The 25,596-nt window shown below is 42.0% G+C and overlaps 2 protein-coding genes across 2 annotated transcripts; one reads left to right on the top strand and one right to left on the bottom strand.

Annotated features, from left to right (window-relative positions):
• The first annotated feature begins 387 nt into the window (after positions 1 to 387).
• On the top strand, positions 388 to 22,623 carry radil2a (Ras association and DIL domains 2a). The gene is made up of 16 exons (XM_028412434.1): positions 388 to 989; positions 2,399 to 2,737; positions 3,254 to 3,489; positions 4,957 to 5,285; positions 7,226 to 7,915; positions 8,030 to 8,067; positions 9,060 to 9,229; positions 9,314 to 9,426; positions 12,545 to 12,764; positions 13,010 to 13,182; positions 16,187 to 16,331; positions 17,412 to 17,593; positions 17,712 to 18,090; positions 20,207 to 20,328; positions 20,794 to 20,933; positions 21,180 to 22,623. The coding sequence occupies exons 1-16, from the start codon at positions 862 to 864 to the stop codon at positions 21,277 to 21,279; spliced, it is 3,504 nt and encodes a 1,167-aa protein (XP_028268235.1). The 5' UTR covers positions 388 to 861; the 3' UTR covers positions 21,280 to 22,623.
• LOC114440143 (uncharacterized) lies at positions 22,585 to 25,351 on the bottom strand. Its single transcript, XM_028412435.1, has 4 exons — positions 25,257 to 25,351; positions 24,195 to 24,315; positions 23,993 to 24,115; positions 22,585 to 23,397 (listed from the first exon to the last, which is right to left on the bottom strand). The coding sequence occupies exons 2-4, from the start codon at positions 24,308 to 24,310 to the stop codon at positions 23,025 to 23,027; spliced, it is 612 nt and encodes a 203-aa protein (XP_028268236.1). The 5' UTR covers positions 24,311 to 24,315; positions 25,257 to 25,351; the 3' UTR covers positions 22,585 to 23,024.
• Positions 25,352 to 25,596: the final 245 nt, after the last annotated feature.

The raw sequence follows: 25,596 nt of genomic DNA, 5'->3' as shown, positions 1-25,596 counted from the left end.
TCTGATTCTTACAAAAAGCATGTAAGAATAGATACTACATATTATAAAGTAGCCTAGTAAACATTTGTGTCATTTGTGTGTTAATAAATTAGTGTGTGGTGCATAAATGTGCGCGTGTGGACCAACTTGACCATCTCAATAAGGACATGTCTGCCATTCTGACTGTTCTTCACCGCTTCACGTGTGTTTTAAGTGGCTCAGGTTGTTTTAGATATTGATTGGACCGCTCTATTTCAATGAGAGTCCTCACAAACATACATAGTACAGTGGAGTGTGTTTTGCCCCGCCTCCTCGCCGTCGGGGTGCGTGACGTCGCTGTTACGTCGCCTGTGGCGGCTCTTGCTCGTGCGCCCAGCAGCAGGTTGTTTCATTCAGTCCGCTCTGCGCTCTCAGGAGGAGATAACGGGATTTATCATGGACCGGGCTGTTAGTGCACTCGTTTTCCAGCTACTTCCCCCCAGAAATGGACCAAAGACGTGAGAAAAGGCGTTTTTCTCTTCCTTTCCGCTGAACTTTTATTCCACTTTGGATTTCAGTGTATAGGAATCTCATACAGACGTTTAAATCTGGTCTTCCTCTAACTTGTATGGAACTTTCTCAGCAAGTGAACGTTTCAAATAACGGCCATCAATTTTGTCTAATGGATGCAGAGACATTGTTGGAGTACTTACAAGATTTCTTTTGTCATTTTTGTTTTGGAAGAGGTGAACGTGGACCGTTTCTTGGTGGAGACGCTTATAAATCCCGAAAACGTCTCATCCCCTAACGCTAGCTAGCTAGCTGCGGATAATACGATGTCCTGGTGGTCTCTGCTGTTGCGGTAGTTTTTTGTTGTATTTGTCTAAAAGCGTAAAAACAATCATGATTTCAGAAGAGAGAACCAGCCACGTAAATAAACAAGCCCTAAACTTCCCTGTGGGTTTACTCATCCGCTCTCCCAAGAGGCGCCTGGCCAAACTGGGAAGGAAACCCAGCAATGGATCTGTCCAGTAAGTCCACATGAAGCAGTGGCAACACTGTGCTTTCATTTGTTTTATTATATTAATGACTACAACAGCAGTTATGATGCCAGCACAATATAACCAATTTACCAACACGCCGTCTTAACAGTGATGATTATATGGAAACAACTTTTGAGTGCCCAGAGTACTGAGTGCCAATAAAACTTAATTAGTGTAAGTCTAATCTAATGTTATATACTGTTTATATCACCAAATTAAGATTATGAGTGCATCACATTTAAAAATGTATTCATGTAACTTAAGAGTGGGTTCCTTGTGCTTTTTGAATGGGCAGAAATTTACAAACAAACACATCGACAGTGTTTAAACTGGTGGTTTGGTTAAAATGGTTTGTCTCCATTGACTGCTTTTAAGTCTGTTTTGTTGCAGTTAACACATCTCATTTAAATCTCTTTTAAATTATACTATAGTTAACTTGGAATAAACCCAGGGATTCAATAGGTCATTTCGAAGCATTAATTTTCATTAGTGTGTACTGGGAGATGGAACCGCCTGCTACTGCTAGGCAATTATGCCAGTCGCACCTCCTCCGGTGCCTATAGGTCAGCTGTAGGGTCCCCAGACAGGAACCACAGATCACCATTGTTTCGCTCTTTTAATCCTGGAATGTCTCCTGGTGGCGGAGCAGTGACTGGGACATCTCCCTGTCACCCCTTGCAGCTAATGGGTGTTTCCTCCCTGCAGGACTTGTTGGGGTTAGTTATTTTTTCCCCAGCACATGTCCTTCCTCCTCCCTTTCTCAGCCTCCTCTGCCAGCTTTTAGGTTGCCTCTGGTCACCCCTGCAGCCCCTTATAAAGAGTGTTGTTGACAGCCCCATGATCTAGCCTCGGCACCCAACTTACAAAAGATAGATGATATTTTTTCAGCCATCCGACACTCAGCAGCCAGCTCTGAGTACTTGGCCTCGGCCTTGATCCCATCCTCTGCTGGTATCATGAGCTCAATGAGTATCACGAACTTTGTGGAGAGATGTAGTAGTGATCTCATCCAGGAAGCAAAGCTGCCTGTCGAGGTCTACTCTCATGTTCCACTGCTGGTCAGGGGAGAAAGGACTCTGCCGACAATCTCTTGATGTTGCAAACGACTGATGGCTTGGTCAAACTCAGTCTGGGTGTTCCACTTCCAGCCTGTCGGAACCTTGACATTTGCATTCCTTACAGTCTGGTCAGTGGATTCTCTCAATTCAAGAACGAGCATCATCTTTTCCTGCTTATAACCCAAACTAGTGGCTTTTTTTAAATAAAAGCCCAAAACAGGTAAACTAATAAAGCTAATACTTAAAACATTGGCAGGTGCAGTCCTAAAAACATTATTTTGCCACATGTACTGTATGGTGCATGTGCAGGATTGCTGAATATTTTCTGTCTCTACTCAGGTCCAACAATTCAGACAGCACTGTCCGCTCTACTGAGAGCGCGGGTGTCCGGCAGCCAGCCAAGAGCAAAATCCGCCGCCACAACAACAGGTTTTCAACTGTTTTCAACCACAGTCCCAACCTGCGGGATGCTGGACGCCGTAGCCCAACGGTGGGCAGTGGGAGCCTGTCAGGTGACATCCAGGCCACAGATGACCCAGCTGAGCTTTCCAGCCAAATGTCTGTCCCTGGCATATTGAAGATTTTCGGCAGCGACATCTGTCAGGGCACCAACTACAAGAGTGTGCTGGCCACCACTCAGTCCAGTGCCAAGGAGCTTGTGAAGGAGGCTCTAGAGAGGTGAGGGGTTTCAGATGGTGCTGAAACATGTTCAATAAACTCTAGCAGAATTTAAATATGGAAAACCTGAGGATCCACTAAACATTATGTACTGGATCAGTCTTCAAACCATGTGATATGACTCACTACAACCACCTCACAAATCTCCTGTTAAGAGCTTTGAAGTTTTTGCCATAAAATTACACATGATTCTGTAATGCCATGGTAGGTTTTCCATCTCAAATGTATTCAAAAGTTAAATCAAATGGGGCTGTAGCTGTTGAAGCTATGTATATAGCAGAATGACCAAAATCAGTATATGTAGTGCCAATTTTTGGACATTACATCACATGAGTCTCTCAAGCAAAGATTGTACACAAAATGATAAACTGCTTAATAATACACTGAAGTCTGAGAGTCTCCAGACATATTATCAGAGACATTTGTGAATACTTGGAGATAAAACAGAATCTCCAGGCCCCAGACGTTTAACATCCACCCCCCACTCTTACAATCCTCCTCTCTCTTTTTGTTCAGGTACTGTCTGGAAAAAGAAGATGCCAATGACTATGTGCTGTGTGATGTGATTGGCCAGACGGGGGCTGATAACCAGTGGAAGAGGGAGTGCTTCAGGGTGGTGGGTGACAGTGAGAGGCCCCTCATGCTGCAGTCACTTTGGAAACCTAAAGAAGGCTTCTCCAGACGATTTGAAATCCAGCTGCGAGCAAGTGTTGAAGAGCAGAGTTTAAAGGACAGAGACACAATCACAGCAGGTATACATGGCCACTAATATCTTCATTGTTGGACTCATGTTTTCTTCTGACATCTATATGCCATTTTCAGTAATGTAGAGATATTTATTTACCTTATGCATGGGTAATCAATCACTCAGTCTCTGCATGGGGAGCCTTTATCCTTGTGTCTTATTGCAGGCTAACAGCCTACATTGTCAGGCTTATCACCAGAACGGGGGAGATGGCATGCATGTGAGAGAGGTCAGGAGGAAACAAAAGCTGCAGTGAGGGATAGAGGAGGTCAGAGTGGCCCCGCTCTTATCTTTGTTTTATTTCAAGGGCCCATCAGGTCCCCACGAAGCATCAAGGCACCGGGCAGCTCTTCCCAGCGGGCCTGTAGCTGCCACAATGTGGCCTCTCACTGCTGTGTTATTCTTTCTATCAGACCTCACTTCCTGCACACAGGGGACTGCGCAGCCCTGTTGACTTTGGCTCAAGCTTGTTGTGGTCCTCATCTGCACTGAACCAGTTCACTGCTCTGTTGATACTAGCTTTTTAATCAGGCTTTTTTAATCATCTTTGTCCTGGTCACCGTTGCACGCAAAACCTTAGTACTAGATTTATCTTTGCATTTTGTTTTTATATTTAGTTGTGGTATTATGATTTTTAGACTTAATTCTACATTTAGGAGGAAGAACGTCAATCCTTTCATTTAACTTGTGGAAATAATGTGAAATTCAAAGTGGAAAAAATGTTCCCAAGTTACTTAAACAACAACAACTCACAGTCTGCAGTATATAATTATCAGTACTCAATTGAATTCTACAGAGCTCTCGTGGGTCTGTTGTGTCCTCCTCTCAGTGACCGGGAAAAGTGCTCTTTACCTACATGGGTTTTTAGGCAGCAAGCCCATTCTGTCACTGTGGTGCTGAACAATGTGGAAAACACCCATTTCCACAGCTGATAAGAGCAGCAGAGTGCCGGGTGTGAAGCCGGGCTCTTCGGACATTCCACTGCGCTTAATGGCTCCAAATGAGCTGAATAGTGTTTGTGTTGCGTCAGGCTGACCGAGCGGCTGTTGGTATCAGATAGAGGTGTCCACATCTCACTTTCCCTGCACATTTCCCCTGTTTTCCACTGGTTATGTTGGATTTGAATTGGAGCCAGAGCAGTGAAACTTTATATTTGCTTTTAGGTGGATTTCTGTTGCAGTACTTCTGATTTCGCTGTCATGAATTCTGTTAAAGATGGTGTAGAAAGTCTGAAAAATAAATAATTGTTTAAACAACATGTTTTTGGTACAAGAGTCAAACATTGTTAAGTTTGACACTGAGCTCTGACTTTGTTTGACCGAAACACTCAATAACTGAGCCTGCAATAGGCAGCATGACAGTATCATGAGTCAAGGCTTTGCATTAACTTGTAGGCACAGCAGTTAATTTTTCATACTGTTAAATAAGTGAGATGTACACACCCAGTAATCCACATTCTCCTTGTCAAATCCAGGTATCAATGCTCAGGCTCGTAAACTGCAGAAGAGCCGCTCCAGAGTAACCTCCCTGTTTGTGGATGGCAGCGGGGAAGATGCAGATGGACTCGGGATCTGGAGGAGCCTGAGCGAGATGGATCTGTCTGCGATGGGAAAGGAGGCCAGTCGAGCCCAACAGAGCGCGCTCCGAGAGGACCCAGAGGCCGAGGCTGACAAGGAGGTGCTGCGGCTTGGAACGGAGAAAGAGGAGACAGAGAGCAGCGATGACAACACCACCCAATACTCCATCCACCCACCCTTTGACTTCCCCTACTTTCTCCTGCTGCAGGGCTACAGCCACAGACAGGTAAGTGAAAGATAACTGACAAAAACGTACCTGTTCTGACTTTAAATAATTTGGATAGAAATGTCATAAGTACTAAAATAAGCCATAATTAATAACCAATAATTATAATCGGCAATTTGGGACTTGTGCATCATGACAAGTGGTTACAGTACAAGACATTTAGCAACAAAATGTAGGCCTACAGCTCTTTTTTAATGTTGGTAGTTAGGTAGCATTAAAGATATCTTTAGAATTCTTAGATCACATGTCATGGGTCAGAGGCTTCTTCAGACTGATGATTGGAATCAACTAATAATGTTACTAGTATATAAGCAGGTGGGTATTGCTGTTATAAACTGGCTGGGCTCAGAAAAAGCATGTAAGTTTATATAATGGGTAAATATACTAAGCAGTCAATTTTTCCGTTAAAGGAGGACATGACATGTTTAAATAAACAGTTATTTCATATCTAAATATGTACAGCCAAGTGGAAAATTACCCCCTAAACAGTGAAGGACTTTTCAGAAGGACTGGCCATCTCCTGGCAATGTGTAAACACACAGAGCAAAACACAAGCTTATCGGAGACAACGGGGTGGAAACATGAGTGTGGGATTAAACGTCTTACGTTAAGACCTTGAAGAGAAAATCCCAGAGTCTGAGAGTCGAGCAGTGGTCACCTGTGTTATAACAGGATAAAGAAGAAGGAAACATTTGCCAGAATGGAAGTGAACTACAGAGTAGTACTAGGACCAGTGTCAGCCTCTTTCCTCTATACAGGACAGCATGTCTGTCATCATATGCCAATGGAATGACAAGGAACAGAGCATGCACCATTCACAGAAGGAAACCTGCTCAGGAAGTTTGGCAAAACAAGTAGATAACCCTGATTACAGATGCACTGCAGAGAAGGATAAACACAGAGGGTTTTCTCAGAGGACATAAACACTTTAACTGCTCAGCTGTAATCAACATACCAGTATACTCGATCAGGGTTTTAAACTATGCGTTACTTACAAGATATGACCGTCCTTGCTGTTGTGTCATTTACTCTGAATCACTTCTTTACACAGCTAATTTTGCACAGTACACCAAAGTCAGGCTGTGGCTTCAAGTCAGCCCATTCCCAAGAACAGGAAGCTCTTTCTCGCAATGTTTTTATCCTTGCCTGTAGAGATTGCTGACTATGCAGGATGGTGGTAGCACCACAGCAGTCCTAGCAGCAGTACTCTTCACAATAGGTCAACCCAAAGCCAAAGCAAAGGAACAAGGCAGATCTGTGGAGAATCACTGGTAACAAAACAGGAACTGAAAGCTGACGTTAAGGTTTGTTATTGGGAGGAAGCAAAACTAAATTAGGCCTGCTTCTACCAGTTGTATTTATTTATTGACTCTGAAATGTGTTTGCACTATCATAAAATCGTGAATGCACATGTTTCACAGTCACGTCTTGCTAATACAACAGCTAAAATAATAAATTAATAATTATATTTTGTATATTAACTGTATATTGTAGGATAATGCTGGTGTTCTGTGTGATTTCTCTTGTGTCGTGTCTGGGAAGTAGATAATACATCAAGACAGACTGCTTGGCTCTGACTAGCACAGATGATAGGCTATCATCACCTGACTAATAGTCTTAATGTAGTGACCCTGAGGTCGTGGGCATCAGCGACGTCTCACTCATAAGCCCTTCCATTCCTGTCTCACCTCATGCTGCCAGTGCATGTTGTACTTCTCCTAGCAGCTGATCTGCTGTTCTTCACATGCACAGTGCTGGTTTGTTTCCAAAATGTTACACAAGGAAATCTGCTTCGTCCTACACACTGGCTTCTGTTCAAAACTAAGGTTGCAATTAGTGGCAATTAATTTTTTTTTAGCCTTGAGGTCCAGCTTCACTTTTCACACATCTTGTGCACTACACAATAAAAGGTCTTGATAATTAATATAATATTTTTACAGGATTTTGTCATCTACCTGATGAGTGGAACCTCAACCATCTTTGGCTGCTGCAGGGAGCACTGTAACGGAGAAGATGAAGAGAGATTAAAGGTGGACATTCTTCTTTTTGCTCCCGATGTGCTGCCCCAGCACTGTTGTGTAAGACGCTTGGACTCTAACAATCAAACCTCCACAGGCGAGCACAAAAAGACATTGACAATGCTTAAACCCCTCCATGGTGCTCCTGTAACCAGAAATGGTTTCCTTCTTAAAGAGGAGGTAGAACTGAACCCAGGGGATTTGGTTGGCTTGGGGAAACACTATTTGTTCATGTTTAAGGATCCTACCAGTGCACCAGGGTCCCTTCACACCCCTCCTTGGATGTCCAGTCTCTGCCCTAACTCTTACTCAAAGACCTCTTGTTTATCATGCGGTTCCTCTATTGCCACAAAAAAGTTCCAGAAAAAGCCTTTACCTCCTCAGTGGAGAGACCTTGAAGGCACAGAGGCTTCGCTAAGCTATGAGCTGGAGCAGGAAGAAAGGGTCCTGCAAGAGATTCTGGACATGTTTGACCCCAGTGGAAATAAACCAAAACTGACGCCTGCCTTTCTGCTGAGCCTCTGTATCCAGCACTCCGCTGCCACATTCGAGATGACACACTTCAGGCAGCTGCTGCTGCGGATAGCAAGTCAGATCCAGTTAGTTATGTGGGTAAGGATGAAACTCTACCCTACACTCTATCTAGTGATGTCTGTGTATTCATCATACTCAAGTGTTTACTGATAACCTAGGTATGAAAGAGCTTATATGTGTTCTCCCTCTCAGGAGAAGACAAAGGAACTTGCAGCAATCCAGCCGGAAACGTGAGTATGCTAAACGTCCCAGAAATACATGACAATGAATACCAGCTACCCGCAATGACATATGACTCCTGGAGAATTACTCTCTAAATAAAATGACATGATTATCTGAAAAAAGGGTTCCTTAAATCCAGAAGATTACCCACACATAAGCAGCTGAGAGTCTGTGGGAGAGTTACAAAGTCTGCTTTGTCATCAGTGTCACTTACATTTTACTGATGTGCAGAAATGTAAAACTCAATGACACAGAGTTAAAAGGAGAACTACCAAAGGCTCACTGAAACAGAGGTCAGACTTACTCAGGCTTAGAGTTCTGTTGTCACAACAAACAGCATATAAATAGATAGAGAGATAAATCAGTGTGTATGTTAAACACTATAAATACTACAGTGTCCATATTAAATACCATTGGTGAAGAATGGGCTTCACGTTACAGTAATTTTCTGTTGTCTATTTTGTTTTAATTATATCTTTTTTGGTGATAACTGCGGTTAACTGTAATGCCAGCTAGAGGACATTTTGTATTATTTTATCAAGAGAGAAACTTAATGGGTTGAAAAAACATTAGACACACAGCAATTGACATAAAATACATGTTAAAATAAAACAGTTAGAAAATACTGTAATTAAATAAACTATAAGAGATTTGAGTTGTCCTGAAAGTAGACTGACTATCAGCAGACCATACCATCCTAATGAGTGTGGATTTATTTTAAACACAGAATAGAATGTAAAGGATGTTTGTGGAGTGGTTATGGAGTAAACTGGATGATGAGACTGATGATGGAGTTTCATAATCACATTTCCCAGAGAACTTTTTTAAAGAACTCAGCAGAAAGAAGATATTTTCCTTTGTGTCAGCCACACAAACACATTTGATTTATTCAAATTTGGGTCATGTAAAGTGTCAAAAAAAAATTTACATCATGGAGTTTATAGACTCTGTCTTGAGTTGTTTCAGTACCAATCCTATGTTGGTTGTGTTTTTTCCTCAGGAGCTCTGGTAACACACAGTCTGAGCAGCTTCAGCTGCTCAGGATGGAAGAGCTGATCCCAGGTCTGCAGCCACTGGTGCTGTGGATGGCCAACTCCATCGAACTACTGCACTTCATCCAGCATGAAGTCCCTCAGTTGCTGCCCTGGAGGCAGGACAACGAGGATGAAGGTGGTTATTGTATCTGTTATGTTTTTCACAGCTGTTGGTCCTGCAGTCTGTGTGTATGTTAACATGTCTTGTGTGTCTGGTTAGGTCTGCTGGATTCTGAGATGTCTTTGACTCGGACAGCCTGTGAGGAAGCCATGACAGTCCTGGAGGAAGTCATCATGTTCACCTTCCAGCAGTCTGTCTACTATTTAACAAAGGTTAGCTTCCACACAAAATGTATGCAGGATAAATAATAATGACATCAACATGTTTCACATCCTCAATGTGTTGGTCACATGTGAAGCAGGAAATTGAACTGTGTGAGCACTATATTCTGTTTTTATTGAGCCTATTCCAGACAGAAAACACAATAACAGAATGGAAACACAAACTCTCTGTCAGGAAAGGCCTGTGAGAGCCGGGTGTCTTTTCCACTGACTGCAGTATAAACACAGACAATCTTTTCTCTCAAGGTTATACTGGTTTTTTGAATAACAAAACCTGTGGGAAAACACAATGTGAAGATGCAAAGGCTGACTTCTGATATAAAGTGATATAACAGATGTTATTTTAGGTGGTCCACAGATAAAGTTAAACAATTCTATTACATTGTTACTCACTTGTGTGTTTTTGTTTTGTTTGCTTAGAAGAAGAAGTGATGTCATACTCTCTAATATTCCCCAGTTGAAATATGTAAAGGAAATCAAATATAACAGAGGAGACAATAGGAGAGGATGAGAAACGTTTACTAATGTCTGTTGCAGATTTAATTTATTCTACTGTAAAGACTACAAATATGCAAACATACTGTACTTAGGTTGAAATAATTGAAAGTATGAGTCAAGGTTAGGCGCATATGGGTGACAACAGTCACATCTGCTGTTTTACAACACATCAGGACACTCCCAGGAGTTTACAGGACTTTCCCATGCTAAAGTATGCTCATTATTGATCTCTGTTTGAACCATTGACAGTAAAAACTATGGACAGAGCTTCCGTGACGTCGCCCGTTTGTTTCTCAAGAGCCGTTCTGAGGCTCGGTGGGAGGTTCCGGGATGTGATGACCGCCGCCATGTTGGCAGCGTCACGTCCGCCAAAACTCCAAATATGGACAAAAAGGGGGAGCACGAGCGGGGTTTAGGGGGGCGGGCGATTGTGGAAGCAGGAAACTCGCGCTGTGATACGTCAACCGTCTGTCACTGAAGCGGCAACACCCATAATTATGCATAATTTTAAGTCCGAATACAATTGAAACGAGCGAGTTGTAAAAAAATTCACCCCCCCCTACAATTGACACTAGAAGAGAACCTATCATCTGAGACCAGAGTGGTTTTTTGTACCAGGCTGTAAACATGTTCTTTTCTGCTGTGAAGTCGGCTATTTTAACATGGGAGTCAATGGGAAATTACTCGCTTTTGGAGCCAACCCCCAGCTGTTGCGGCGTGAATTACAAGTTTTGACACTTCCGCATGGGCTTCAAGTTTGAGCCCCGAAGGTTGCCGCTTGGTTTGAACCCAGTTAACAGTACAGCACAGATGTTTAAAGTCCCCATTTACTCTGGAAATATATAGGAAAAAAATCTCTGTGGCCATCTTTGTGATAAATTACTATTTTAGAAGCAACTGAAGCTTCAAAGCACAGACGCTGGGACTGGGTTTACAGTTAAGTGGGAGCTGTCTTATTAAATGATTAAGCTTAAGGCGCTATACTTTATGAATCTTTAAATAATAAAACCTTTGCGGGTAATTCATACTTAATAGATTATTAGTCCAAGCTGAGTGTTTTTGTAAGTCTTAAACATGTCTGGGATGTTTGTGATATTTAACAGGAGCAGCTTTAGAAACACCACCATCCTGCTCACAGACTGTTTGAGGAAGGTGGGGAAGGAAGCAGGAACAGTCTGCACTGTTGTTTTCAATCTGCAAACATTATTTCTGTTGATTTTGTTGCAAAACGTCCATACTGAAACAAAAACAGTGCCTTTACTGTATGTTATTCAGGTTTACAAAAGATCCTTTTCTAAGCAGATTGTCATGCATTTGTCACTCAGCTCTAGCTTTATTCTCAACACTAACATAAGCTCTTTGAAATACACAACACAACATTTAAATGTAGAATGTGTTTGGGTATTGTGATTTTTGTGTTTTAATGCAAATGTAGGATTAGCAGTTATGAGTTTGTTTCATGCAGAGGAAGGCAAACTGTCATCAGAGAAACACCCACACAAGAAAAGGAAGGGAGGGGGAGAAAAAAGCATTTTCTCTCTAAAATCCTTGTAAAATGACTGAATGTACATAATGTACAAATAGCACTTCTTCTTTTCCTTCTATCCTAGGCAATTTATTATGAGAACAAAATGAAAGAAAGTGCGTATTTAAAACTGTCAAATGAAAAAGTTTCTGGTACACAGGATGTGTTTTAAAAAGTGTTTACAGCCTCCCTGTCCATGAAAATACTGCTGTCTGTCTCCACGGTGACAGATCACCACCTGCACATCTGCTGCGTCTCACTTTAAGCTATCAGCTGACCTGTTACCTCAGGCATGCAGGTTTATTGAAGCCCTTATTGCCTCTTTGAGACATGAGGTCATTATCTTAGTCATGGCGCATTGAATGAGTGTGTTGAATGAGTGTGTGTGTGTATGAATCCAGTGGTTGATGTCATGTGTATGAAACAATGGCAGAACTGTGTCAGAAGGAGTAGAGATAAGAGCTGACAACGAGGAGCCTTTGAATAAAGCAGCTTCCAAGATGATTTTGCAGCGCTTGCAAAACTTTACCTATATGCTGTAGTATATATAGTAATATAGGTATATTGACCTAAAACTCATTGTGTTATTTTTTTTTTATTATCTAGATTTTTAAAGTTGCATGGGGAAGCTGAAAGTATATATTGGTGTGACCTTAGTTACTTACTACTTACAGAAATGAGACAAAATACTGTGTAACTATAGGAGTGCTGACCTTTGTGTTTAAGGTTTCCTGTACCCTCTTTGAATGGCTCCCTCTTGAGTCATTATGTCATTGTGCACTGTGCACAGCATCACCTAGTAGGTGACAACAGGGACATTTCTGTGCTTCTGACCTTGTACTTGATATAATTTGGATTCCTGCAAGTGGAAGGGGGTGAATGTGGTGATCTCAGCATGTCTTTGCGGTTTACAGTGTGTGCTTCTCTGAGCAGTGACAGCCAGTATCAGCCTTATCTCTGCTTTATTTCTGTAGTGCATTTGCTGTTGAGGGTATTTTCCACTTGAGAGGTTCATATCATTCAGTACTTTGTACAACATGCAGAGCAACATCGATGTGAAATGTCATCACCTCTCTCTCTCCACAGAGTATGTATTCGGCACTCTCCGGTCTGCTCGATGAGAATCCGTTCTCTGAGAGCGGCCAGCTACGAGTGCCCGATGGGCTCGGCGGGATCCTGGAGGTTCTGAAGGAGGCGCTGAAGCTTCTCACAGCCTTCCAGGTGCATCCAGACATCTCGTTACAGCTGTGCACCTACCTGTTCTTCTTCATCAATGCTTCGCTGTTCAATGCCCTCATGGAGAGAGGTAGGATCACAGCTCACTGTCGCACTGGAAAAATGTTTGTGTTAGCTGTCTTTGTGTTGACATTTGCATCCTCACTTCTAATATCAATATCTAATGTGAACATCATATATCTGTGTTTTTTGTTAAGGATTTAAATGTGCGTTACAGTACCTCAGTTTAATTGGTATTTTAATGCATGGTGAAAAAGTGGCCACATTGATATCATCCGAGCCACTGTACTAATCAAATACTGACTGGTTGTTCAGGATCTGTTGCTGGATTCTACCAGTGGTCCCGGGGTGTGCAGATCCGGGCCAACCTGGACTTGCTGATGGATTGGATCCAGAGCATCGGTTTGGGTGATCTAGGTGCCGAGTTCTTCCAGAAACTTTCTGCTGCTGTCAATCTGCTGGCCACACCCAAAGAAACCCTCCTGCAGGTCAGAGGACATCCGTTTCTCCATTCCTGTTTGTCTTACCACAGGCGGGTGTAGCCTCGATAGCCAAGTCATGTTTACGTCAGCCTGAATGTTTTCATTGTCTTTAAAGGTGTCAGTGTCATACTGATTTAGTTTGGTATGTTTATATATTAGGTGCAAAACCTTCCGTCATTGGCAAACCTGCCCTTCATTTAACCCCTTTCCCTGTAAGCACATATCTTTTCTCTCCAGCTTCTAATGACAAACTGTATGATGAGGCCATAAATGTTGGGAAGAGTATTGTCTGTGATAGGATTATTGGTTAATGGTTATATTACCCTTGAGAACACGTACACTTTAAGTGTCATGCTACCATTTGCATTGATTAGATACAAGGAAGTAGCCTGCAGGAGCAGAGTAAGTAAACAAACTACTGGTAAGTGTTCAAAACGTGACATCATGGTGCCAGTAAGGGGTGGCCATTACTTGGAATCATACGGATCTCAGTGTATCCTGTTAGCCAGCGTACTATGTAATACATTATTAGCTCTAATCCACTTTATTTCTGTTTAAGAGCCTGAATGAATTTAATGTTTAGACAAATCAAACACCTGTAAAGGCATCATAAAGCATTTCACACTGTCCTCATCAATGTATGATTTGGAGTAAGATACTGCGTCAATCAAACAACACTACATTTGGGAACAAACATTTTATATTTTCTTCTTCTCCTGTTCAGCCTGTGCTGCAGTAGCTTGCCAATTTAACACTTAATCTCTTCTTAACCACATCATTCTCTTAGTTACCTATTCAAAACGTGTTTACACGTGGTACCAGGAAAGGAAGCTGAACTCTTACTTGGCTTGTTATCAAAGTAAAGGGACACCAGCAAATTAAATACCCCATGTATGACACATGAAGTACAAAGCCCTTTCAGACTCATAGAACTACAAACCTTTTCTGGGTTTACAGGTTTATGCCACCTTAAACATGATGCTATGGAAGCTACAGCGTGTTATTATGGTGAAGTCACCATGTGCACACGTTGATGTGTGAATAGAAAGGCTACATTTAGAACAGGGACCTTATATGAGCATTATATGTCCATGTATTAATAGGTTTCTCACAGTATATACAGTATAATATATAGTTATTCCTAAAAAAGCCTCTCAGATGTGTTTATTAAACAGTGTGATAATGTGGGGCCTAACTCAGTGAGGAATTACTATAAATCAGGGGACATTGCTTAAGGGCACAAAGAGGTGGGTAGGAGCGTAAAGAGTAAAGAGTATAGTCTGAGGTCACAAAATCTTCCAACCATATACAACAAAAGTTGATACATACATGCTGTAGAATCATTGTTGATTATTGATATTGGCTATTTTAATAGTTTAAAATTATGTACACTGTCTGTACATTGCTATGAATCATCAATTTTTGCAGGCTTCATTGTTTTTTTCTGCTGTATTTTAACCATTTAACCTTAAAACTGTAGACTTTGCTCACTTTAGCTGGTTATTCACTACTTTGTTTTAGTGGGATTGTAGCCATCTAACTGCTACTTCATCTGTATCAACACAAACAATACGCCCACTTATTTGCTGTGAATTCTCCAGACTGAAGCAGACGTGACACGGTCATAGTAGACTCGTGCACAACTAATTTAGGGTTGCAATGATCCTTGTTTGTCTCCATGGGGGCTGCTGTATTTGGAGGAACTGGGTTAGTTTTACACCCTGAGGTCGACACCTGTTTTCACTGTATGACTCGCAGTCACAACACAGCACCAGCCTGCTCAAGACACGGCTGTCGAAGGGTTCTGTCTCTCGCCTGCCAATAGGATTGAGTGGTTGCTAGGAAGCTGCTGGTTTAATGTGTCCCTCCCCTGGAATGAGGTCACTTTGTTGCTCCCACAAAACAGCACACACCCTTGACAGATTTTTATTTTTCCATCTGGAGTTCTGGGCTTTTGAGAACTGAAGTGGCTTGCTTGCACAGTTGCAAATTACACCAGGGGGATGTGGCGTCGCTTGTTTTGCCAGCATTTTGGAGAACACAACATCTGGGGAGTTATTTTAGGAGAATATAACTGCTAAACATTAAATGTCAGACATAACACACAGAGACATTTTTGAGTTTGTGTTTATAAGCAGAATTTAAACTTCACCTTCTGCTGAGCTCTGTGTGGCGTCTGTGTTATAAAAGGAGGGCAGAGACCCAACAACATTTAGCTTATGGTTTCTATTGTGGCCCCTGTATGTCTGGGCAAAGTCTTACTTCCACCAATTCAACTAGAAACATATTGCATGGAGTACGTAATGTTTGTAATGTTTCTCTTGCAATAATCTCATGAATGGCACAGTCAAATGACTCACCTGTTTCCTTATCCTTGAGCTACTTTCCATAGTCATCAAAAGATCAAATATTGTCTTTCTCGAGTGTGGTTGAGTGAGAGCTGCTGTGAGGAAATAAAAACTATCATGATAAGGACATTCACAGCAACCTGAGAGGCTGAGTGCAGAGATAATAAAAGCTTTACACTTCTCACGGTGCACAGAACAAGGAGAACGTGTTAATCAGCGGTACTTAAATGAAATCCAGTACTCACCTTTTATTGAAGTGCAGAATAAACACAAGAAAAGCAGCAGTATGATGACAGTGACATTTCAAGTGCTACTGTGTTCAGAGAGAGAGAGAAATGTTTTCCCATGAGGCTTTATTACCACATCTGGCCCTGGGGTGACAGGGACAAAAACTGTTTATACATCATATAATTGGCTTATGATACTTTAGATGCAAATGAGAGAGTAGCAGTGAATGCTCGCTTATATGGAAATAAGCATGATGGGAAAATACTCCTCTCTGCCACCCTGTCATTCTCACAGTGACTACAAAGGCATTTTGTGGTTCTTAAAACTTAACAATCAGTGAAGTGCTTTTATATTCCTCAATTTTAAGTTGATGAAAGGGTTCAGAAGAAGTTTGCTTCAAGTTCTGTTTTCCTTGTTGTTTTATGTTCGTCCAGGCGTCCTGGGCTTCTCTCAGGACAGAATTTGCTGCTCTGAAACCTGCCCAGCTTCACCACATGCTGAGGGAATACAGCTCTGTGAAGGCCTGCCCCACAGGATGGAACCCACCACCTGATGAGGCACAGGATGCCATCAGAACGGGTGAGTGACAGATGTGTTGCTCATAAACTTACATTTTATTGTGATTGTTAATGTTGTAAACACTACATTGTGTTGTGGAAAAGTTCAAACTAACTGATTTTAAAGGTAAAATCATCAGTTCAGTTCATTTGTTTTTGTGTTTGACAGTTTCTAGTTGTCATGAAAATATTTGAATTTATCACAATTACTTGTGAATATTTTTAAAATTATAAAAGCAAAACTTAATTAGGTGACATCCATTTAAATTATGTTACCACAAGCATTTTCCCAGCTGTCCTCCCCTGAGGAGGCTTTGTTTACAGTAACCAGACTCCTCTATCAGCAGGAATCAGAACAACCCATTGTGTAACCTGCATGTTTAAACTTGACAGTCGACATGCCTGACTGCACAAGACTTTGTGATGAATAACAAGGACGTAGCAAGTTTAATAACTTGATTAAAAAAAACTGACCACAGCTCAGAAACTCTAAAGAAAGCTCGATGTTGCCGAAACATCAGCTGACAGAATGAAGTCTGTGCTACTCGGTCTAATGTTCCTGTTTTTTATTATACCCAGTACATTCACAGTTGTTTGTCATTAGGGTGTGTGTTGTTAAATGAGCATGTCAGTCTGTGTGGAGACATAATAGTAAACATTTGAGTTTTATTTGGCATGATTTCCATGATGAACTGATGAACTGAGCTATAAGTTTTACGGTCTATGTAGGCCATTTGGGAAAAGCAGTTTATTGGGGAGAAAGATGCCATTATCTCAGCAAAAGAGATCTATTTACAGAAGTAACTGGCTTAATGAGGACATGCTTCTCTAGAGTAATCCTCCATCAATCAGCTTCAGCGAACCTTCACCTCTCCCAGCAGGTTAGCTGCCCCCTTCGCCCTTCGCCTATTCTCACCCCTTACTTCTCTCAGACTAATTGCAGTCTGCTGACTGATCTGGTGCCAGCAGCATCAGTTCTGCACTTTATTTACACCTCATAAACCTAAATAAAACAAACATAAACTGTCAACGTCAAATGTCATTGATCAGATCAGGTCATAGGTGATGATTGATATCAGTCTTTCCTCCTCTTGTATTGCAGCTGACATCCTGGAGAGCTTTGATAACCACCCGCCTCTCATCCTGCCCAGCAACACATTTCACCTGGAGCTCGGTAAACCCATTGTGGAACCAGCTCTGTTTGAACAGCTCAGCCATCTGCAGGAGTTCATTCGTCGGCTCCTCTGCGATGAAACCCGAACACAACCCGATGCGGAAGTACAGGTAATGAGCTCTCTGACCCTAGAGCTCAACATTACTAGAAGTCGGTGGCAGTCAGGAAATGAGACACTTTGATGTTTCTACATCTGTTATTGATTAACTTAAAACTGCCCAAACTCAGGCTCTCAATGGAACGACCACAGACAGCCAGTCTGCGACCTCACCTTCCATCAGAGTCTTCCAGGATCCTGCCCCTCAGGAGGTCTCCAACACAGTTACCTGCACCTCACCTCAGACAGACCTAGACTGTACCTCCCCTGCAGAACCACCTCAGGCCCGGGAATCGCATGGTGACTTGAGCAGCTGTGAGGCAGTTCTGACCCAGAAGCTAAAGAGCTTGGAGCTGCAAAACACCCTCCCAGGACAGGCTGACATAGGCTACCACAAGAGCCTGGCTCTGGACCCGTCCTGTCTCCTCACTCCACCCAATACCCCTCAAGGTATGGAGCTGGCTGAGCTGGAGGCTGATCTGCAGGAAGGCACTCGCCAGCTAAAGAAAGGTAACTGATATGTGATCAAAAACCTCTTCTCTGTATTCTTACGGTGGTGTCTAGCAAATACAGAACAGAGTTAAACATAGACACACATTTATCTAATATAGGATCTACTACCTAAGTATTGAGAGACCTTAACTGGATGACTGGACTTTACCACATTCCCACTGTGATGGCCCACTGCATATGTAACTAAACTGCTTGCCAAGACTAATAATGGTTTAATTGAGATTGATCAGTTATGACAATAACAGTCCAGTCCTAGATGAAATGTGTATTTTTTCCTCAGTGTGGCAGACACTTTCATTGCCACACTAACACCTGTAAGACATTAACTGAAACTTGACAATGGCAGATGATAATTGAGAGTTAGAGTGTACACAGAAACCATGAAACAAAGAGTAAACCGCACCACCACTACACATAAAGACAGCATCTGAAAGGCCTATTCATAGCTTTACTAGTCGACAGCAGGTTTTGATTCAAATGACACACAGCTCCAACCTTATCCCATGTTACTCACGTCTGGAATGAGGTCACCAGCACTTTTTCCTTCCAAAACCTCACTCGCCTCCCCTGACTGACTGATTCTATTAGGGAAAATATTTAGTGACTTGACCTTGTGCACCGGCTGCATATTTGTCCCCGGCAGTTCCAGGTCTACATAAAGGTGCCCCAACATAAAAGAAGTGGAGCGCCATCACCCTCCTCCCTTCATCTTTTACTGACTCTGGAGGTCAGGAATTTCAAGTGGAAGGCTGTGCAGGGTGGGTTCACTGTGCAAAGGAAAGAGTACTTCCTCTCCCGCCCCTATTGTTTAAGGACGCCTCCATCATGAGTTCATCTGTAGGAGTAGGAGGGAGTCACAGAGAAAACTGACTGCTTCAAATTCAAGTTTAAAGGAGCCATACATAAATCCAGAGTGTATTTATTTAGGAGTGTAATTTTAAGTAACAATATTCTCAATATAACGTTTTAACCTGATGTGTATGTGTTGTAGCTTGTATAATCAGCTCTCTACTTGAAGTTCCTAAACACTAATCAGGCTACAAGAGCATATAGCACATAGACTAAGCCATTCAAAAAAGGGCTTAACATTTTAGTCTCAATAAGTGATGAGGATAGAGGGGGTCTTCGCAGCATCACACGAGTCAATTTAGTGCAGAAACTCCTTAAAAGCCTTCAGATCTAAAGCAGACCTTCAAATGCCATCACGTGCTAGTGGTTCAACCTGTGCTAATGCACTCCTTACAGACCCCCCACTGTGGCTGTGCGCTCTGGCAGAGGGAGTTTAAGCTGCAGGATTTAGTGGGTCTTAATCAGACGTCTTTACTCTCATTGGTTACTTGTTGCTTTGTGTTTTCTCTTTATCAAAAGTAATTTGCCTGAACACTTTGAGGATTATATTGAAACCAAACCATCTGCCACATTCAGTGTCTATCTGTACTTAATGGCAGGTAATTCAATGGCAGGTTTATCTGCACCATCAATGGAATTGCATAGAGATGGACCTGTTTGTTTAATTAGTTAATGAATATATCAACAAAAATATGTGTTTTGTTAGAGTTTCATGTTTTATCACAGAAATAGTTGCAGTATTTGACATCCTCTCAGGAGCTCGGCCCTATCAACCAAACATGTCAGACCTCAGCTTCCACTACATCTACCTCTGTGGTTTCGGCCGGAGGCTAATGTTATTTTCAAAGTTTGGTAATCCTTTAATCTGGGCAGAGGAGTTACAGAGAGATGGTGATGTCAGGAGAGAAAAGAGCAGTGGCCGATCCGTCATGGGAATTTACAGCTGGGTTGGTGCGTGGAATCTTAATCGGCAGCGGCATTGTTTGAGGCAGGTCCTGCGTGGGGGGGCAGACTGGCTGTTGGGAAAAGGTGGTGGCGAAAGGGGAGGAGGGGTGGAGCAGCAGGGGTGGGAACAGATTTTACAGGAAGCTGCTGTTGCTGTGTTTGTGACACACATGGGACAGTGGAGGTACCAAGAATTCCGAGTTGGAGAATTTGAAATAATGATAAAAATGATTGTTTTTCTTTTCATCCTTCACTCATGTGCTATATTCTACTACAGTCTCCTTTTTGATCTGATCAGTTTTTCTGTGTGTTTGTGTAGTCAGTGTAAGTGCTGAGAGGAAGACGGAAAGAGTGGAAGCAGAAGAAGACAGAGAGGAAGTGTTCACGGTGGAGCTTCACAGGGGGCCTCATGGTCTCGGGCTGGCCCTTGTAGATGGAATGGTATGACGTCTTATCATTGTGTCCCTCATAGCACTGTCTCAGTAACAATTACTGTATTTACAACACAGTCATAGTGTAAAAGAAGGCAAGCTCCTAATTACTAATCTGGACACAGAAAAAGCTTGTGAGATCTCATGAAAAACACTAATCAGATCAGACTGTAAACTGCAGGGATTTCAACTCAACTGCACCTTTAATCACACTAAATGTTCTTACTGACATTTGTAGTCCCACCAAATCAACAAGAGGTGATTCAGAAGTACTGTCTTAATGGCTGCTAACCTATATAGTCAATTGCTAAAGTCAAGCTTCGATATCTTAAATTTAGGGCAACCCATCCATGAGCAAGAGCATGAGCTTTATCTTAATCCATCTGACAGTGTTTTAGATGTTTCTGTCCTAACCAAAGCACACACTGCATCCTCTGTAGACCTATTCACAGCTTTTTTTCTGATTTCTGTACAGAAAACGCCTCTGAGGATGAGCGGCATTTATGTAAAGTCAGTGGTGCCTGACTCACCAGCTGCACAGTGCCAGAAACTGAGAATGGGTGACCGTATCCTGGCTGTGAATGGCATCAGCCTGGTTGGGATGGAATACAACATGTGAGTACATGCAGCTATACAGACAACAGCCAGGACCGTAATTAGTCAGCAATTTGTGGTTAAAATATTAGTCTGAGTGGCAAATTTTTAGGAAAAGACCCGTGTTGTAACTACAGAGTTTTTCCTCAAATGTTCAGACAGTGAAGTTCACTCTAAGACTTGGTGTTGGTAACTTAGCTCAGTTAATAACTTTCAAAGATGCATACCACCCTGATCTAACACCTTGTTGTTTTATTTTATTTTCAGTGGGAGAGAGCTGATTCGATCATCAGGAGATTCTCTCAGGCTGCTGGTCGCCAAGATCGACTCAAAAACAACTGGTAAGACCTCGGCAACTAAATGCTGAAAAAAGAGCGCTGGCAGTCGATCAAGTGCAATTGGGAATACGGGAGGACGTTTTATTGCAACATCCAAAGTCAGTATTTTTCAAAGGATGGATTCCTAGACCAAAGGAAAACACACTTCCTTCTTTTTATTTCGTTGTGGAATGGAACTCTATATTTGTGTGTAAACAGCATTGAGACAATCAACCAAAGCCACTGTGATGTTCCACAAACGCAGACTGTGGGCATTTTACTGGCAGACACAGAGCAAATTTTTTAAAAGCTCACTTTTGCTGTCCTAGCCTCTTTGGGCCTATAAACAAACTCTGCTCCATACTCATAAACCATGGAGGCAAAATAGATGTCAGTGGCGACTTGCAGTTGTGAAGTATCTATTTGAATGTCTGAGTTTTCTGTCTCCAGGATTGGTCTTGTCTGGGTTAAACTGGAATTATTTTGCAATTCATTATTTTAATTCTGGCTATTTAAAGAAATCACTGTGAAACCTTATAATTTACCAAAGACAACTGCTTAGGGCCTCAGGATTATATAATTGAATCTGTTTCCAATTAATGGTGGTATTCTGTGTCCACCTTTTCATTTTGAGGCTGCCCACAGATTTCTTATATGTAAAAACAGCAGCAATGAGACGTCAGTAAACGTCCAAGTTCAAGCTTTAAAGCATGTTGTTCCACTTCTACAAACTTTCTAAGGTGTTAACAGCAAATGTTGCCATACAGCCATATAGGAAAAGATATCAAACTCTGGTTACACCTAGTGCTTATGTTTGTATTGTGGGTTATTTTCCTGAGTGGGTGTATAAACACAGTGAAGAATGCCCATCACTTTTGAAGGTTTAAAACAGTTTAAATAATAAAAAATGTCACCTTACTAAGAGGGTTGACTCTGCCTTTTACACCCTGCGACATTAAAAATGCAAATTTGAAAAAGCTAATGTTAAAACTTTGTTAAAGGATTATAACATTAAACATCATTTAAAAACCTTTCCAACATAATAACAGAAAAATGTGCTTGTGCAGCTAAAATATGTTTATTCTGATTTTTAGATAAAATACTATATTCTGTGTACATATGAAAATTTGAAGAAAAATGTTATTTCTTCTGCTTCAGTCTGTCATCTCTACACAAAGCTATACACTAATATGTAAAGCAACTTTAATGAATGAAAGCTGCATCTTGGAGTTACTGACCATCAGGATGTGTTTTAGCAGCTATCACCTGAAGTCTGTCTGTGTTTCCATCCTCTGTGTTAACAGTGTTAAAGTTCACACAAAGTATTCTGTTTTGTAATATTTATATTGCGCAGTATTTTTGAACCTATGGAATAAATATTATTTTGACTTTGATAACCGGTGTGGCTCCCCTTCTGTTAACAGCAGCAGGGTTTGTAGTGAAGTACATTTGCAGCTGGGATCTAAAAGCTCTGCTGGGTGGAGCAGCAGGGAAGCTGCTGGGTGTGTCGGCTGCATGGCACGCTTTAGTGGCCGCTGTTTATAGCCACTCTGTGGTTTCCACTAGCCAGGCACTTTCCACTGACTCCAACATGGCACAGTTCAGTCTCTGTGGCCCCCCTGAGGCCCCAATTAAAAGCACTGCTTTATGCTGGTGTAAAGATTTGCTCCTTCTGACTTTAAACACAACGCTGAGTGTGTGATTAAAATGTAAGCAGGCCACAAGGTGCTGAGTATGAAGCTCCCTGCAGCTTTCTGACATAAAACCAGGCTAAAAACATGCGCAGTTGTGTAATTTACAGGCAGAGTCTAGCCCTACTGGCAGCAGAGTCTGGCTTGGACCTGAAGTAGTGGTCACAGTTGAGAATGGGACAGTCAGTAAACAGCAGTATGTAGTCGTAGTACACAGTGGCCTCTGGAGGACTTTTCTCCAGCCCTCCTTTGTAGCCACACTCCTCTAAGGACTTCTCCAGAGGCAGGCGGGCCTGCTCTGTGGGTACCCTGCTCCTAAAAACCTCTAGCCTGGTGGTCTGGATCGCGACATGGTCCTGGATCAGACTGATCAGACTGAACACTCTGCTCTTACTTGACAAAACCACCTCAAAGTTTCCAGGATGGGCAGCAACACGGTCGAGTTGGATCAGTCTGACACTCAGACGGATGAACCTGCTGGATGTTAACAATAAAGATGTGATTGACATTGGACATTGGATTGGTTGTGTTATTGAGTAAATGTATTGTTTTATGTTGAGTCAGGTCAACGAAGGCAGCAGCACCTGCCCACAGTCCAACTAAAGGTCACACTGAGCTGCTTTGTTTGCAAAGCTGTTGAGGCTTCTTGTGTTCTTAAGTTGTAATTTTGGGTGTCTGAATGCAGTGTAGCTGCCGGAGACGAGTCATAGTGTGATTTACAGCTGAGCGCTGAGGGTCAGGAATAACTCTGCCTGGTTAACCTCACACATGGAGGTTTGGCCTGATTGAGTCTGTCAGCAGCTTCCCAGTTTGTCCCAGTGCAGCCACAGAGCCTGTTGAAGCTGCTTTTCTTTGGGACATGTCTGATGCCTGTCTGGTTCTATTTGACGGAATGTTTAAACCAGGATTGTGGCTTTATGTCTATCCTAAGCAGAGGTAGAAGAAATACAAGAATACAGTAGTACTGCAGTACAAATAAAGATGCTGCTTCAGTAAATGTAGTTTTACTCAAACAGGACAGGTGCTTCTGTCTTTGTGTCTGTGAACGACAGGTGTAAAATGTTTGGGATACCTTTGATTTTTAGGGTTTAACAGCTTCTGCCGACTGTCCAAACAGGAAGTATTTTCTGTCTCAGCTGCTGATCGTCCTTTCAGGAAGTCCTCTAATATCTGAGCGTAGAGCTCTGTGTTTTCCCTGAGGACAAAAAATCAAACACATACCGTATAAAGTTCCAAAGACGAAAGATATATTCAGCACCAGAGTGTCTTCTCACCTCAGAGACTGCACTTGTCTGCTGAAGTCCTGATAACTTATTGTGTCGTCGGAGTTCTTCAGCAGCCGAGTCAGCATGTGGAGCTGAAACTGCTGACAAGGAACGCCCATGTTCATCAGACCTGCAACAGACTAGTGAATGAATATGCGTTTATGACCATCATATTAATTTATATAAAAATACGCTTTGAAACGAATTAGACCAAACATTTGCCCAACCGGCAGCCAGTCCTGAGGAAGTTTATTAGCACACCTTAAACCATTTTACAAAACTGGTTCACAAACAACAATAACATATTGCTAAACTGTATATGTGCTGTGATGCTGCTGTTCACACAAAAGAGTTAGCCTTCCTGCTAACATTAGCACACTTACATGCTCTCAGTCACATAGTAAAGACCTTTGTTTAGCATGTTGGCATTTTCAAATCAGCACATAGTCTAGATATATTCTTTCACACATTTAATCGTAAATTTGATTTTTGACCCAAAGTTGCTGAAGTTAGGATGATGTGATTCATCCTCTGAGGGCCATGCATACCTGTAAAATTCCTATAAACATGACGCCTGAGATTCATCACCTTATTACCTCTGTTATAGTGTAAACTACCTCAATAGATGAACAGACATCCTTCAGTTTGTGTGGTTTGAAACATTGCCAAAGTTTGAGTCAGAGTCAAAGCTACAGCACGGTTCTGCACGCCTGAGCTGAAATCTCCACCTTTAAAGGTCCTTTTGAACAAAAGTACAGTTTACTCAGTGCGTCCAAAGTCTGTCTTACAAAAGGGACATTGTCTTGGTTTTGTTTCCCAGAGCCAGCTGCTCTTATCTGTGAAGGGGGGGCGATGAGAGGAAATGAGGCTCTGCTCACATTACATAAGTCTGATTCACAGCACCCTCCATAAATACTTCAACATAACCACTTATTTCACCATGAACGTCAGGCTTATCCTTAACTGACATTCAAAGCAGCTGAAAAAAAGGCTGTCATGAAACATATATCCCAGAAAACACTGACTAAATATAGAGGACGGGGTGTTAGGGAAGGTATAGAAATGGATTACCCAGTTCCAAATCCTTTAGGTCGACTGATCTACTTGTGTCGTCACAGCAGCCGAACAGCTGATCAATCTGCAGCTGATGATCAGAAAACCAACGCGTCATGTCATCCAGGAAGTTTTCAAACTCCAGCCTGTGTTTCTCCACGGTAACCTTTAATTAGAATTTATATAAATCCTGTTACGATACACCACAGTTTGCAGGATCAAGGGTTCTTACACTCATGGTCACAGAAGAGGAAATGCTAACAATAGCATGGTAATATCTCACATTTGCTGATGATGCACACATCTACTGCAGGAAAAATTCAAATCTCAGATGTAAAAGTTTGTTATCCTCAGGAGA

This window comes from Parambassis ranga, chromosome 8 (genome assembly GCF_900634625.1).
Source record: "Parambassis ranga chromosome 8, fParRan2.1, whole genome shotgun sequence".
NCBI classification, from domain to species: domain Eukaryota; kingdom Metazoa; phylum Chordata; class Actinopteri; family Ambassidae; genus Parambassis; species Parambassis ranga.
The sequence above is the reverse complement of the archived record's forward strand: the minus strand, read 5'-3'. Positions and strand labels throughout refer to the sequence as shown.

Bases quoted from the DNA above. Each gene is read 5' to 3' on its own strand.
- radil2a (XM_028412434.1), top strand. From the start codon at position 862: ATGATTTCAGAAGAGAGAACCAGCCACGTAAATAAACAAGCCCTAAAC. The intron at 7,916-8,029 runs GTAAGGATGAAA...TCTCCCTCTCAG, and splicing joins AGATCCAGTTAGTTATGTGG to GAGAAGACAAAGGAACTTGC. The intron at 20,329-20,793 runs GTATGACGTCTT...ATTTCTGTACAG, and splicing joins TGGCCCTTGTAGATGGAATG to AAAACGCCTCTGAGGATGAG.
- LOC114440143 (XM_028412435.1), bottom strand. From the start codon at position 24,310: ATGAACATGGGCGTTCCTTGTCAGCAGTTTCAGCTCCACATGCTGACT. The intron at 24,116-24,194 runs GTGAGAAGACAC...TTTTGTCCTCAG, and splicing joins AGACAAGTGCAGTCTCTGAG to GGAAAACACAGAGCTCTACG. The intron at 23,398-23,992 runs GTATCCCAAACA...GTTAACATCCAG, and splicing joins TTAAACCCTAAAAATCAAAG to CAGGTTCATCCGTCTGAGTG.